Below are 14,215 nucleotides of genomic sequence, written 5' to 3'. Positions count from 1 at the left end.
GCCGTCTTGTCAAGGCCCTCAAAATACATCTGGCATAATAGAGCGTCCGCCAATTAGCCCATCAGGTCCATATTCCTCCAAGGTCGCCCCACCCCCCCCACGACCCAAGGTAGAGAGAAACGACCTACCTCGAGAATAGTTCCGATGTGGAAATAATGTATTAATTGCTAGCATTAAAATGCTTAGAATTATGCTGGAATAAAAAAAAATTCTCGGTAATGTTTAAACAAATTTTGTCTCACTTTTTGGTGAAGAATTTAAACCTATAGGTTTAATAATATACAGGTAAGTGAGAATTCACCACTGTGAATATTTTTATGAAATATTTACCTTAAAAAATCATCAGTACTGAGTTTAAGGAAGTATTCAGAATTACTGTTTTAAGTTTGTCTCCTTTATCTTTAAAGAAAGTAATAAGGTTGTAATTTTAGTATTGTGATTGTTAACCGACAACTGTTGACCAGATAGTCTTTCAGAAGTTTACCTTTGACCGACCAATTGGAGCTGAGGTCTGCCTCCTGACTGTATGGCCTCTGATTGTAAATATCCCTTTTGCCCTTATTGAAAATATGAAAATTAATGCAGCCGAATCAGTCTCCTTTCGTTTTCCCAAAGAGAACAAAGTAAATTCGCAAGGTGAAATTAAAACAGCAAGTTACCCAAACATGAAAATGAAAATTAAAATGGTCAAAGTATGTCAAACGAAGGTCATTCCACATGAAAGGTTACGGTGTAGACGGTACATATTCAGGCTGAGGCTTTGCCTGTACAGCGGCGTGTTTATTTGCAGCACTGTTCTAAAGCTTCTTGAAGGTCCAGAAGTCGACGAAAGCTGGACATGGGGCGCCGGATACGTCCCCTGTCTGATTCCACCGCAGCCTCCCGACCCCTCGTCAAGGCAAAGGATCTTAATTTTGGGCCCCAGTTTGTGAACCGTTTCATAACCATATGCAAAGCCCTCAGTCTTTTCGCTACGTAGTGCACTTTGTTGGTAGCACTAAAATGAATCAATCGTAAAATGAGAACACGCTATAGCCAGTTGCGTCAATGAAGGCAACTTAATTCTCTTGTAATAACTGGGTAAAAGCTGTTTGCTAAAAATATCCCATGTTTGTGTAGGACACCAGTTCATCACGTCCCTTGGAGGAGGAACAAAGGATACCAGTGGACTGAATCTTTGCAGGATTACCGAGTCTACTACGAGGATACCTTTTCACCTGCGGTCAATTGCAATCTATTTCTTCATGTTTAGCCGTAAAGCTATTATTGCATCGTCTAGGACAAGGATTTGAATATTCACTCTTCAGTCACTTCATTTATTTATAAAGGACGTCTTCTAAGGTTTATGAGGTTATGGCTGCTCATGGGGAATTAATGTATGAGAAAAAGGTTTATACCATTTTACCGAATCATTTCAACCACGTACCCATAATGTTACCAAGGAGCTCTTTGTGTACAATTATGGAGCATCTGTGATTTACTTATTTTTATTACTTTATACTTTTGTAAGAACTTCTATTCTTTCTTGGTGTAGCAGCTAAATTATAAATTGTTAGTTTTCACATAAAATAGGGTTTAATCAAACCTTGCACAGGATAATCAGTCAACATCGTACACAATAACAAAGGGTAACATCCGTGAACTTATTTATTTTTTCATCACACTTCAAGCAAAATTTAATATTGTGAACTGTATTTGTCGTCAGTTCTTGTTAAAGCTGCTGCATATTGCAAAGCCGAAAAATATTTTGCCAATACAATGTCGATTCTGGTTAAAGTTTCATTTTGATCACTACACCAAAATGGGATACACTGGTTGGGTCCAAGACAGTCCATCACGAGTGGTAAAGTAGATAATTTGATCTATCCATACGTTAACGTAATATGCCCGCACAGTCATGACAAAATATGTCCAAGAAAGTCTATTGTCAGTAGCCAGTGACTTAAAATTGCTTAAAGCCTAATGGCACAGATGTACTTCCCGAGAGTTTGTTATAAAAGAATATCTGGTACATAAGTAAGAAAGTGCAAGTTAGCGTTCTGGCGCTTCTAAGTACAGTGCCCGTTATTTTGGGGTGCAGGGGGGAGTAAATTTAAAGGCTCATAAAAGTCAAAATAATCAGGAATCAATTAGTTTTCTTACTCGTTCTATAACTATAATGCCCATTCATCCCAAATATCTACACTAACATGTAAACTAACATTAATGATTAAAGAATGAAAAGTGGTTAAAACTTAATCACTGGCAATTATGGTCGCTTAAAATTACACGCAACTCATGGTTCCCGGCTAAGTAGAATTTCAACAACTTTTACTTTATTTTTATACATGTACATAAAATGACGAAAAATAATGTTATGTAAAAACCTATATGCAGTCAACAAAACGCGTCCTTAAGGCTCTGACGGATTAAATATTCGAACTGATGATAATATATTGCACATCACAGTTGAAAACCTTTTCAATGTTCAAGACTTCGAAGGTAAAACACACTCCCAGAGTACCCTGCAAAGCTCACCTGAAACATTAGATTTTTGAGTCTCCGTCGCGGTGTTTCCAAAGTGATAATTCCAAAGGTCAGCATTGCTGGCGAGATATTTCTATAAATTATTCGAATGCTTATAATTTTCGATGGCTTTTATAAAAAAAAAAAATAATGCAAATTGAAATATTTCAATACTATGTTAACGACAAGCCCTGCTCACACAATTCTCCCTACTAATTACCAGTACTTAAAATTTATTCGAAGGTTAAATTTTATTTATTCGAAGGTTAAATTTAATGACACATCATCAGAATCTCCTTTCATGATAGCTCTGTCAGTTAATACTTTCCTTTAGTCTGTGCACACTAACTTATTCTGTAGTCTGTAAAATTTGCAACTGAAATATCATCAAGAAGCTAGCCAAAGACTATCGACCAAGCAGATCTAGAATTTACCATGCTAACATTATGTTGATGGCTTTGTACTAAAAATTGAGTACTGTTAGTTTATGGAGAGTTACGAAAGTTATGAAAGAGATAATACCTAGTACCTATTTTGCCAGCTGACACTGGATGTCTTTACCTACTGACCAGTTAGCTAAAGATAACTTGGCTCGAGTTAGCAAAATCTCTGAAAGAGCCACGCGAATGAAATTTTCTTTTGTATTGCAGTCGCGGCTATGCTAAGGAAGTATTACAATTATCTTTATTTGCACATTCTAAATTAATATAATTGTAGTTAGGATAATCATGCAGTTCAATGCTTACGCAAAACGAGACCTAGACAATCAACTTCTCATACTGGAACGCATCAATCTAAGTTTATTTCTGTTGTTCAAGTTATGATGACATTTTCACCAGTCAGAATCTATGAACTTAAATCACAATGTATGGTTAACACTAAAAATGAAAAACCATACTTCCATGTAGGAATTCATTCTTTACAATGTTAATAAAAACTTTACAATAACTTATGAAAAACTTATCTCTAAAGTTAGTCATTGCAAAAAAAAAAAGCACCTTCAGTTCCGAGTGTCTGTCCTAAGATTTCTAAGAGGATCTTGGAAAACTGAATGGTGTAGATTCTGTCCTCCATGGAAACCAACTTAACCTTTGCTATATCGCATCTGAAAACCCAGATCTCATCGTTCTCCCATATTATATGTGTAAAGCCCTTGCCTATCTCATTGGCCATTGGATGCTTTAAATTCTTTCATAAGCCTAAGGAACTCCAAATTGACAGGTAATAAATTGAATTAAATGAACTTTTCAATGGATGAGTTAAAAATTAAAATCAGTAGAGCATGGGGCTCTGCAAACTGGTCCCTGTGATAACTAGTCAATACACAGGAATAAAGTGCTATGTTTTGATTAACAACTTGCAAAACCTAACTAACTGAATAAATTGTATGAGTAATGGAAAAATTATATTTTGTTCGCTTTTACGAGAAAACACAGTGCAAACGGCTTTGCAGTTTAACGTGTTTTCCAGAGAGATATTCTTCTCTTCACCGTGTCTCTAGTCTCATAGAGTCTAGCAGTCCATAAGAAATATGGTTAATTATGTATACATTGCAATTGGACACACGCGTAATGCAAGGACGTCTCACCTCTAGGCTACGTTCAATTTAACCAATCACGGATTAATGCAAGAATTAGAGGAAATCAGACTTGGACAATATCATTCATACCATTTCTCCCTTGGTGTGTTATCAGAACCAACTAGAAAACTATCACCCATCGCAACCAATATGAATTATAGGTTTCAGGCCAAGTTACCCAAAAGGCGGGTCTTCGATACGAAAAGAAGGCTGCTGATTGTTGCAAAAAAGGTCAAACGACGACTCATCACATGTTCCGTACTGCCCTGGTTATACAAAAAGCTTAAGATTACGGTTTTACGAAAATGAACTGGCCTCGACAACAACGGTAAGATATTTACAATAACAAGAATGAATAACAAGTGCAGACTACTAAAACTGGCGTAACAACAGCATATCAAATTATATACACGAAGGTACGTATGATCTCATGTCTTCTCTTGACAAATGTCCTCGAGGTCATGCGGAAGATGATAGACAGTAGAGCAGTTTTGAATTGCTGTCAATTTCTCGGTTTACAGGGCAAACAAAAGTAATCAAATGAAATAATACTCTTTGGTATCGTCACACAAAAAACCCGTCAAATTTAAACAACGCCGAACTTCCTTCGAGCTGCAATCCAGTCAAGCTGTTCTCTACAATAAAATCGTGTGCCTATTTCAAATAAAAAATCTGCTGGTTATCTGGGCGGCCCTAAACGCTGACTGGCAACAGTAACGAGAAAATAAACGACCGCAAAGAAATCATCAAGATGCAGAGCAATCTGGAGTCATGTTCAGCGTAACCGTTTCCTGGTCAGTGATTAAGACTGGGTCTCTAGACTTTCCGCAGAAGAAGAACGTACTTTCACTCCTGCCGCTCCGACCAATACTATTCCTGCCGAAAAAAAATCAAGTTAGTTCAGGATAATAAGATAACCAATAACAGTGATAAAAGAACGTAAGCAAAGAAGGGGATAGTGATGAATAAGTAAAAAAGTCACAATAACAAGACCCACAATAATAATAATAATAATAATAATAATAATAATAATAATGCCAAAACTACTTTTTGGGAGTTTGAACTGCTGACCTGTGATTTGCCAGGTCAAAACAACTTCCACTCACCATGAGTGTATATAAAGGAGTTGAACCAGTTGAACTGCGTGATCACAGTAGTAACCATAATATACATAATCATCACGATAATGTTGTGCTTAAAATTTTCCATGTTAACAGAACCAACTGTCAGAAAATCTTATATCCAAAAATTAAGTATCCACGAACAGAGAGAGAGAGAGAGAGAGAGAGAGAGAGAGAGAGAGAGAGAGAGAAACTGAAAAATTAGAAGAGGAATCTGTTCTGCGTGAAAACCTAAATTTAAATACAGCAGAAAGGCTCAAGTACGTCGAATTTACAGAGATGTATGGGTTTCTTTTCAATGAGGAATCCTAAGAAATATCAGTGTAGTTATTATTCAATTTTGGCGTTGTTGTGTGGTAGTTCCACTTGTTCAGAATCAGTGTGCATCTAGACTAAAACACTTCAAAGCATTACTGAATCAACAATAAATCCAATTTTGGCGCTACGTAGATCTTAACTTCGAGCTGATGACCATTTTCCTTGTAACACCACACAAAATCGAAAGAAACAGATCTTTTTCTACAAAGAGATCATAGATTAAATTTCACAAAAAAGTTCATTAAGAATGTCTCGAAAAACATGAGCATGAATTGAAACTACTCTTAATAGATATTACTTTAGCTAAATAACAAGTCTTTACCTGAATGGGTAAGTGTCAACATTGCGGAAGGCAAGATTTTGTAGAGATAAACTAGCATGCGGCGATCTCGATCCGCGACGGGACATTGCCCACTTCACCTGGGCTTCTTTCACGTCCTCAAAGTCGTCCTTGTGTTCGAGGAAGAAGGTATATTGACCTCTGGAGGTAAATTGCTTGGGACGTCTGAAATGCCAGTGCAAGTCACTAACTATTATTGAGACTGTTCTGAGCCAGATAAATATTTAAAGAGTGTAGTTACTATCTATGATGAACTTTGAAGTTTTGCAGCATATTTGATTTTTTTAAGCACAATATATTAAGCATGGAAATAGGTCACTTTCAAAATCTTTCAGATCATAAGTAAAAATTTTTCAAGTATTTCAAGGGAACAAACAGGGGAACCATGACTCTTTGATTGCCCCACGTCTCACTTTTACAACAAAATAACCTGGAATTGTTGAATAAATTTAGCTAACATCATAGGCCTGCCACGAGAACCTTACCCTGAAGTGAGATCGAATGACATCTGCTGCCCATTTCCATCAGTGAAGGCTATGTAGAGTTTGCCCATCCTGTCCCACCCCGTTCCCGGTAATTCACCCAGTTCCACAATCACTTTGTAATGATACCCTGCAAAGATATTAAAGTAAAAACTGTAGTGAATAGCGTACCTTCTCTTGACCTGTACAACTTTCAGTGTTTGATCAAATAACTGTGTTTGGAAATATGGCGAAGTTCCTTAGGCTGTTTATTCCAAAGTCTAGCCCTTGTTTATTCATTCAGTGGGAGAAACAATATTCTTGAATCTACTCTGCAAGACAAAGTACTTTTATTCTTGTGCACCTTATATTGAAAGACAATATAAGGTTGTTGCAAGACAATGGAGTATGATCATTTTATTACCAGCCGCCTGAGAACATGCAGGAATACTTAAGGCGTATTTCAATTAGCAATAACACAATGGAGGTAAACAGTTAGTCAGATCAAATAATTCATTATGGATTTTGGAATATTAAGACTTACGACAAAAACTGGGGCCAGCACCAGTAGATGTGAAAAGCTGCACTAATTTTTTTCCCGTCCCAACTCCAAGCCATGCATCTGCATGAAGGCCCATGGGAGCGCAGTCAGTGCCATCAATACCGCATGAAGCGCATTTACCCTAAGAATGAAAAAAATATCAATTAATGTAAAGTGCCGAGTAATTCATTTTCACCATACTAAGAAGTAGAAAATGAGCCCTGGAGGCAACAAATTTTGCTAATGAAAATATAGTTCCCTTCGCAAATAAGTTTACAGAATTACAGGGAATGTGAATTTGTAACGGAAGACATGAACGAATGAAACACGAAGTAAGAAAAGCTTCGATATCTGATGTTCAGGTCATACTAATACTTGAAAAAAAAGTGGTGACATATATTTGACTTTAGTACTACGTATTGTATGCCTCATTTGATAATATCACAGTTTGAAAATGTGCAAAATATGCTAAATATATTTAAACAAGCATGGAACTCGTTTACGAAATCAAAGGGCAAACTAACAAAACTGAATTCTTGGGAAGGTTGTGGCTACGTACCGATTTATAATTCTCATAAGAGTCGCACAAAAAAGCCATATAAGGGCACTGGCTTTCAATCGAATCCACGAACAGTTCAACGGCCCTCTTGTGGTTGCAGCCAAGGGCGTCCTCAACGGCGTGCCAAACTGGAAGAAGAAAATCGATTACTTTGAAAAATAGTACATTATGAAACAAGTTGTTTACTAATCTGGGTAGCACAAGTACCATGTATGGACACGGATCATTATAGATAATGTCAAGACGAAGTTCAGGAAAAACAGGTCAAATACTGTGAATTTGCATGATTTCCTAAATAATTTAAAAAAAGAAACATAGCTAAATCATCTACTTAACTAGGAGTAACCTGTTAAGAAGCAATAATATCCATGTAGTAACTTGTATAAAATTCCCGAATACTAAAAATAATTTTTTAAACGAACCTTTTCTAAAAGCCGTTCCTCTGGATAGCCATCTTAACGGGGCAGCAAAAGGAGGTTCACATCCAGTTTGTTGCCTTCCATCATTTGGATAGAAGTCCAAGTGACCTACTGGCTGTCGCAAGCCAAAGCCTTGACCTGCCACAAGATGAAATAGAGATTTTGATGAAAATGTAACTCGCACCATGATACTAAATTACAATCACAGGGAAGTAAGCAATTCATATACAATTAGATTTTGATAGTAGAGATAAGATAGAAAGTAAAACTGAATACGCGAACGCAGGACTGGCATTAAGGGTGTGCTATACCTATAACTTCTGATTTGAAATTGTATCTACTTTATATTTATGGGTCAAATTTTTACATAGAATTCTATGATGATGAAGGAATAAATCGGCTCCAAACTTTGGTATTTTAGATATGAATATTTAAAAAAGATAATTAGCATTACCAATGTTAAAGATGGATTCTGAATCTGTGTGAATGACGTCCACGAAATTCGCATCAGATGGGTCGAGACGAACCGTTTCTGGAAGGTACTGGAAGAAAGGCTCAGCTGGATCTAAGCCCGTGATTCTGCCCAGTCCAGGCGTTCTCTCTCCTGCATATCCTGGTTGAAGAAATCATAACTTATTTTACCTGGTTTTCGAAAGCACCAGGGCGTAAATGAGTGATACATAATTGCTACATAGATATTCAGTAGTACGTCGAGACCAGAAACATACCAGCAACATGTGCTCCTAAGGAGTGGCCGATAATATGAACATCTGCCGGGTTTAGACCCAAGTTTTCTTGAAGCCATCCTATAAAATAGGCAATTTCGAGACCCACGAGGCGAGCGTTCGCTACAGCCCGGTTATAGAGGGCTATAGACCCGTTTGTCCAGTCGACCCATACGATGTTCACGTCGTAGTTCCGCAAGAAGCTATGTCCTATTTCCTGAAGAGACGAAGAAAAACATGAAAATCCAACTAAATTTTCTCTACATGGGTCATTTTTTTCGTCTAGTTCTCAGCTTGGCAGAATCGTGTATTAAGGCAACTAATGAAGCAAACACATTATTTTGAAAGTGGCGTGGAATTTTTACTTTAAAAAAATTGAAGAAAACCTCATGAAAGGTAATAAACTTAAGACTGCTTTGTCATTTCATTGGTTACTCTTTTCAAGTCATTAAAAAGCTTAAATATTGAGGATTCCACACTTCTGCGTATTCTGAAAATAAAACGGGAATTTCCCGACTCAACTCACTTCTATGTAGGGCATATCCCTGCCATTTAAGAAGCCGTGAACGATAAATTTAGTTTTCCTGCTCCCTTTAAATGTTGACTGCTTAACTTTTTCGATGTTGTTCCAAGGCACAACCACCCCTGCGGTATCCTCTTTCGATCTAATTCGATAATTAACTCCGACTTCTTCCCTTGTTTCGGGAGGAAAGTTAATTGGTCGATGAATGGGATGATAAAAGTCATTAGAATTGGAAATGCATCCTAATTCCCCGTAGCAGAAATTCCCCGAATTGTCGCCGCTTGCTTCTGTGAGGAAAACAAACCGACCAGTGACTGATAGAATAATCAAAAGCTAAACTGGTTTGGCAGTCTAGCCAAACAGATAACAATATTAAATACTATGAAGACCAGGCAGCTAAAGGAAAAGTTTTTATAACTGAAACTTACCTAGAACTAAGTCTATCGAAAATCTAAAAATTAGTCTGTCGACATTTATGAGCTATATACATAAAATGATCAAGTGGTTATGACAAAGTAGCAACTGACCAAATGGTTCATCTTCAGAAAAGTGACAGAAGCATTAGTGACAAGAATGCTGTCAGCACTGTTAAAAGCCTTAAAAAATGAACGAAACCAAAATCCTTTACCATCATTAACTTGAGCTCTGGCTTCTAGGGGCTGAAGTGCGGGTTGTAGAAGTGTAAAGAAGGACGTCTCTAGAGCTTGGCCCAGTTCAGGCAAGTCACTCAGAACCTTTAAAGTATTGTCCACGATATCGTCTCCTTGCGTCTCTTGCAGACCGAAGCCCAGTACAAGTAACGCTGCCAAGCTCAGCATTTTCATCCAGTCTTTCTGACGACTTGGCTCTGAAGACGGAAAACAAGTTTTGCATAAACACATTTTAAACATCATTACGGATGATATTTTGTTAGAGAAGTCATTACAATATTTTCCTTATGATAATTTTCTAAAGGTTAGGTAGATCCAAAAAGAATTAATAAAATGAAATTGGAGGAATCCGATAAAATGGTAGATAAAAAAAAAAAACAGTCCATGCTAACCAAAGGTGACATTGCATTCCAAGGAACATACATTAGTTCGATTTCCTTAAAAATGGGTGATTGTCAGTAAGAAATCATGGGTGTTTCGCGAATCTAAGGGAGACGAACTTCAATTGAGGCTAGCACCGGAGCAAAGGCGTAAGCGCCACCGCGGCCAAAATAGAGTTAGCAGTGCGACATTTTCCCCCAGGCTTTCCTCTATGGATCGATATTTCATACATACAATCACAAGGTATGTAATAAAGAAGATATAAAATTACAAGACAGTCATGGCCAGTCAACTACAAATAACCTGACTTGCATGGAAATTTGGTGACAATAAGTTATCTCACTGCATGTCAAGGAGGTAATTGCTTAAATTAAAGACACTACAAAGCCACATGCCATCATAACTGTTAGCGGAAAACGTGGAAGAGAAAAAATAACATATCTCCTCACTCTAGATCAGTTTTAAATCAGTAGAAAACTATGAAACCAGTTACTTGTAGATAACTGGCTAAGGTTAGCCTGCTGGTGAGAACTGAACACATTAAAATCGACTGAAATTAGTAGTGTCCCATATAAACCTAGCGTTGTAGCTGTAGAGAGACTGCAAGGAAACCATAATGCATATGTTTGACAGTCAGGGTTGCATTAAAACAATACTGCAAAGATAATTTCACTAAAAAATATTTTAAGTATATTGCTTGATGTTTGATCATCATGGAAGCATTTCACTTAAAACAACAAATGAAAAATTATATTATAAGTGTCAAATAGTGTATTATGTAGTAGGTGGTAAACAAAAAACTGAAGAATTGAAGTTTTCCCGACACTGATTTTAAATAAAATTTGCCCTCGAGACGTGGAAAGGGCTCGATTCTCTATATACAGATTGGTGGTTCCTCCTTAGAACTTTAAATAGTTTTTGGGAAAGTGACATGGCATAAGAACTAAGGAATTCCGAATAACTTGTTAAACCTAACTAATATACATTCTCTGGTAATATGCATTCTCCACAATGGTTCATGCTTTGTCCGATTGCACAGATATTTCATGCTGACGTTATTGAAATTATTTAAATGGAAAGACAATAGTAACAATAATAACTGTAATAACAACATTTCAACTGTATCTATTCACGTAAATAGATGGTCTAAGAATAAGGCAACAGAAAGCCCAAATCCAGGCGTGAGAACTGCAACCTCTCTCAAAGGAGCTTGGAGAATTTCGTTTAGAAAGTTCCTCTTGTATCAGTGTGTTTATTGTTGTGGTGAAAACCAAACAATTAAATTAGAAAACAGTAAACTGAATGATCGGAAGGAACGACAGCAATACAAGCAAAATTGCTGAAGGGTCTGTACAAACGATGCTTGGGAACACGGCCTTAAATATTTTAGATAGGATCAATTCGTATTATGCAAAATTCGAAATAGGTCTGGGTTTGGTTAGATGCCAGATAATCCTTTTGCGAACAATGGGAAAACATTTACGGTAGCGTCTTGAATGTAAACGAAATGGCCACTTGGTGAGGAGATGCAACGACAACATAGGAAAATTTCGCTTACATTTCTTCTGACAGAAGGACCAGGCGCCCTTATTTTCAAAAGAATTGTGCATCTTTAGACTAGTTAAGTTGAAAAACTACGAGGAGGGTCTTTTTGTCTCCTGCATTTGTCAGGACGTGTTTATTCTTTATAAGCAATAATTTCGGAATATGTGAATGATGCTTAAATCTAAAATCAATTATAAGAAATTTGAGTGCCCTCAGGATTCACTTGTTAGGTCGTTGGCATCGTTTTTCCGAATTTCGATGAAGTCCGGAATACCTGATTATTGCTTTCAACAGAGGAATTTTTTTTTTCTTTGGTTGATGAAATAATGCAAGTGGATCAGTTCTCTTTCCTACTTGAATCCAGTTTGGCGAACTTACACCATGAAGCTGCACTACAACGCCTTGGTAAAATGTACGTTTCAACGATATTGCATGTGCAATATAAAAAAAGAACATATCTTTCGGAAGAGAGAGAGAGAGGAGAGAGAGAGAGAGAGAGAGAGAGAGAGAGAGAGAGAGAGAGAGAGAAGAACAATTATGTAAAGTACTTTCATCAAATATTCTTGGGAAAATCTGAAACCCAATTAAGTCATGGCTAGTAATCATATTCCTGAAAAGGAAGAGGGATACCGAATCATTTAGATTAATAAAAATTGCTATATAAGTGAACGTTCAGAACTTCTGCTTCCTAAATATAATGGATCAACTAGGTTTTAATCAGTGGTTTATTGATTTATCTTTTTTATTGTTTTGCAGTATTTACTGTAAGTGTCTAGTCTGTCAAAAAACAAAGACATTTATATTGACATTCCAATCAAAGCAACATTATAAAAACTGATGATAAAAATGACTAGATGACTATCATAATAATGATCCTACCATCTTATATCATTATCATCATTATCTTGCATCGTTAAAAAAATTGTGGTTTAGATGGACCCTGGAAGTGTCTAAACTCTCAAGTGTCCTTGATAAGTTCACCGCTGTTTTTTCAAGACGGAAGTTAGTTGAGCTTCATTGCATAAGAACACAAAAACGTCCAAATACAACTGAACAAAGGCACATACTCGTATATACATACATACAACCAACAAAAATACAAAAGGTGGTCTTGTATCAGACAAAAAAAAAAAAAAAAATTGCGCGAGCAAACTTTCTCGCTGATAATTTATTGTTTGACTCACTAAGGTCGACTTCTCTAGACATTTTTTGACTGAATTGCGTTGAACGCATCCGACTCTCTCTCTCTCTCTCTCTCTCATATTTAGGAAGGATGGAACACGGTTTCCAAATTGAACATATAGTAAAGATATACACTATGCTAACTATAACTATATACAGTATTTATATATGTATATGCTGTATATCTGTATATATATGTATGTATATATGTATATATATATGTATATATATATATATATATATATATATATATATATATATATATATATATATATATATATATATAATCATATATATATATATATATATATATATATATATATATATATATATATATATATATATATATATATACATATATATATATATATATATATATATATATATATATATATATATATATATATATATATATATATATATATATATATATATATATATATATATATATTATATATATATATATATATCGTACATACTAAATTGGATCAGTGAGGGTGATGCCTTAGAGAGAGAGAGAGAGAGAGAGAGAGAGAGAGAGAGAGAGAGAGAGAGAGAGAGAGAGAGAGAGAGAGAGAGATTGTATAGACAAATAAGAACTACAGCTATAAACTGGGTGTCACAACTGTTCTGATAGCCAAAAACGTATATACAAAGATTTTACCCTGCACGAAGTACCTTCTATCATGTCAAGCTGTGCAAAATTCACACTCGGCCTTGACCCATCTCAGCGGGCATGTAAAGCTCCAGCGAGGACGATACAATCAACCTTCGCTGTCACCTTACGGCAACGAAACGTGGTGGAACACTCACTCTCAGGAGAGCGGCAGATCATGGTTTGGAACACCTACCCTTGTGGTTATTCACTGAGATTATTATCTAACCATTAAAAATCAATAAGTGAGCATGAATTATTTTCGATTGCAAGACGGCGTATGCTGCAAAGCGACTGGAAATTAAACGATAAAAAACTACTAAGAATACAATTTATGCGGTTAAGAGAACTAACTCCGAATATCGCTCACATTCGTTGTTTACTTCAAACAGGTGTCCTTCCGGTCAAGGAGAATAACATCTTTCGTTCCTGCAAGTTCAACGTCCTTCAGATGGTTTCATTATGGTACCCCGGGGCAAGCTGAGGTCACTATGTATGGTTGAAAAGCAACGGTTTATAAACAGGCTACATCTCTCTCTCTCTCTCTCTCTCTCTCTCTCTCTCTCTCTCTCTCTCTCTCTCTCTCTCTCTCTCGGATATGGAAACTGAAGTAATAAATATTGCCTTAACGACCTCTCAGTTGCTAAGGCAGAGTCTTTTATCACAGAAAATACTATTAAATATTTACTGGTAATAGAGGTGAGGTTTATG

The 14,215-nt window shown here is 36.4% G+C and overlaps 1 protein-coding gene across 4 annotated transcripts in view; it reads right to left on the bottom strand.

The window, feature by feature from the left end:
• Positions 1–1,634: 1,634 nt before the first annotated feature.
• LOC136843751 (pancreatic triacylglycerol lipase-like) overlaps positions 1,635–14,215 on the bottom strand; it is a 35,668-nt gene continuing 23,087 nt past the window's right edge. For 3 of the 4 annotated variants that reach the window (XM_067112407.1, XM_067112409.1, XM_067112410.1), the window contains exons 2-11: positions 9,720–9,938; positions 9,095–9,378; positions 8,572–8,785; positions 8,298–8,456; positions 7,847–7,981; positions 7,425–7,552; positions 6,869–7,007; positions 6,349–6,475; positions 5,846–6,028; positions 1,635–4,960 (exon numbers count right to left, since the gene is read on the bottom strand). In XM_067112407.1, the coding sequence (XP_066968508.1) occupies positions 4,831–4,960; positions 5,846–6,028; positions 6,349–6,475; positions 6,869–7,007; positions 7,425–7,552; positions 7,847–7,981; positions 8,298–8,456; positions 8,572–8,785; positions 9,095–9,378; positions 9,720–9,938 (1,718 nt within the window). In that variant the 3' untranslated portion in view covers positions 1,635–4,830. The remainder of the gene's footprint in view (positions 4,961–5,845; positions 6,029–6,348; positions 6,476–6,868; positions 7,008–7,424; positions 7,553–7,846; positions 7,982–8,297; positions 8,457–8,571; positions 8,786–9,094; positions 9,379–9,719; positions 9,939–14,215) is intronic. The other variant, XM_067112408.1, reaches the window with a different exon arrangement.

The sequence above is a fragment of the Macrobrachium rosenbergii genome, chromosome 12, assembly GCF_040412425.1.
Source record: "Macrobrachium rosenbergii isolate ZJJX-2024 chromosome 12, ASM4041242v1, whole genome shotgun sequence".
Taxonomy (NCBI): domain Eukaryota; kingdom Metazoa; phylum Arthropoda; class Malacostraca; order Decapoda; family Palaemonidae; genus Macrobrachium; species Macrobrachium rosenbergii.
This window is presented reverse-complemented; position numbering and strand designations above follow the sequence as displayed.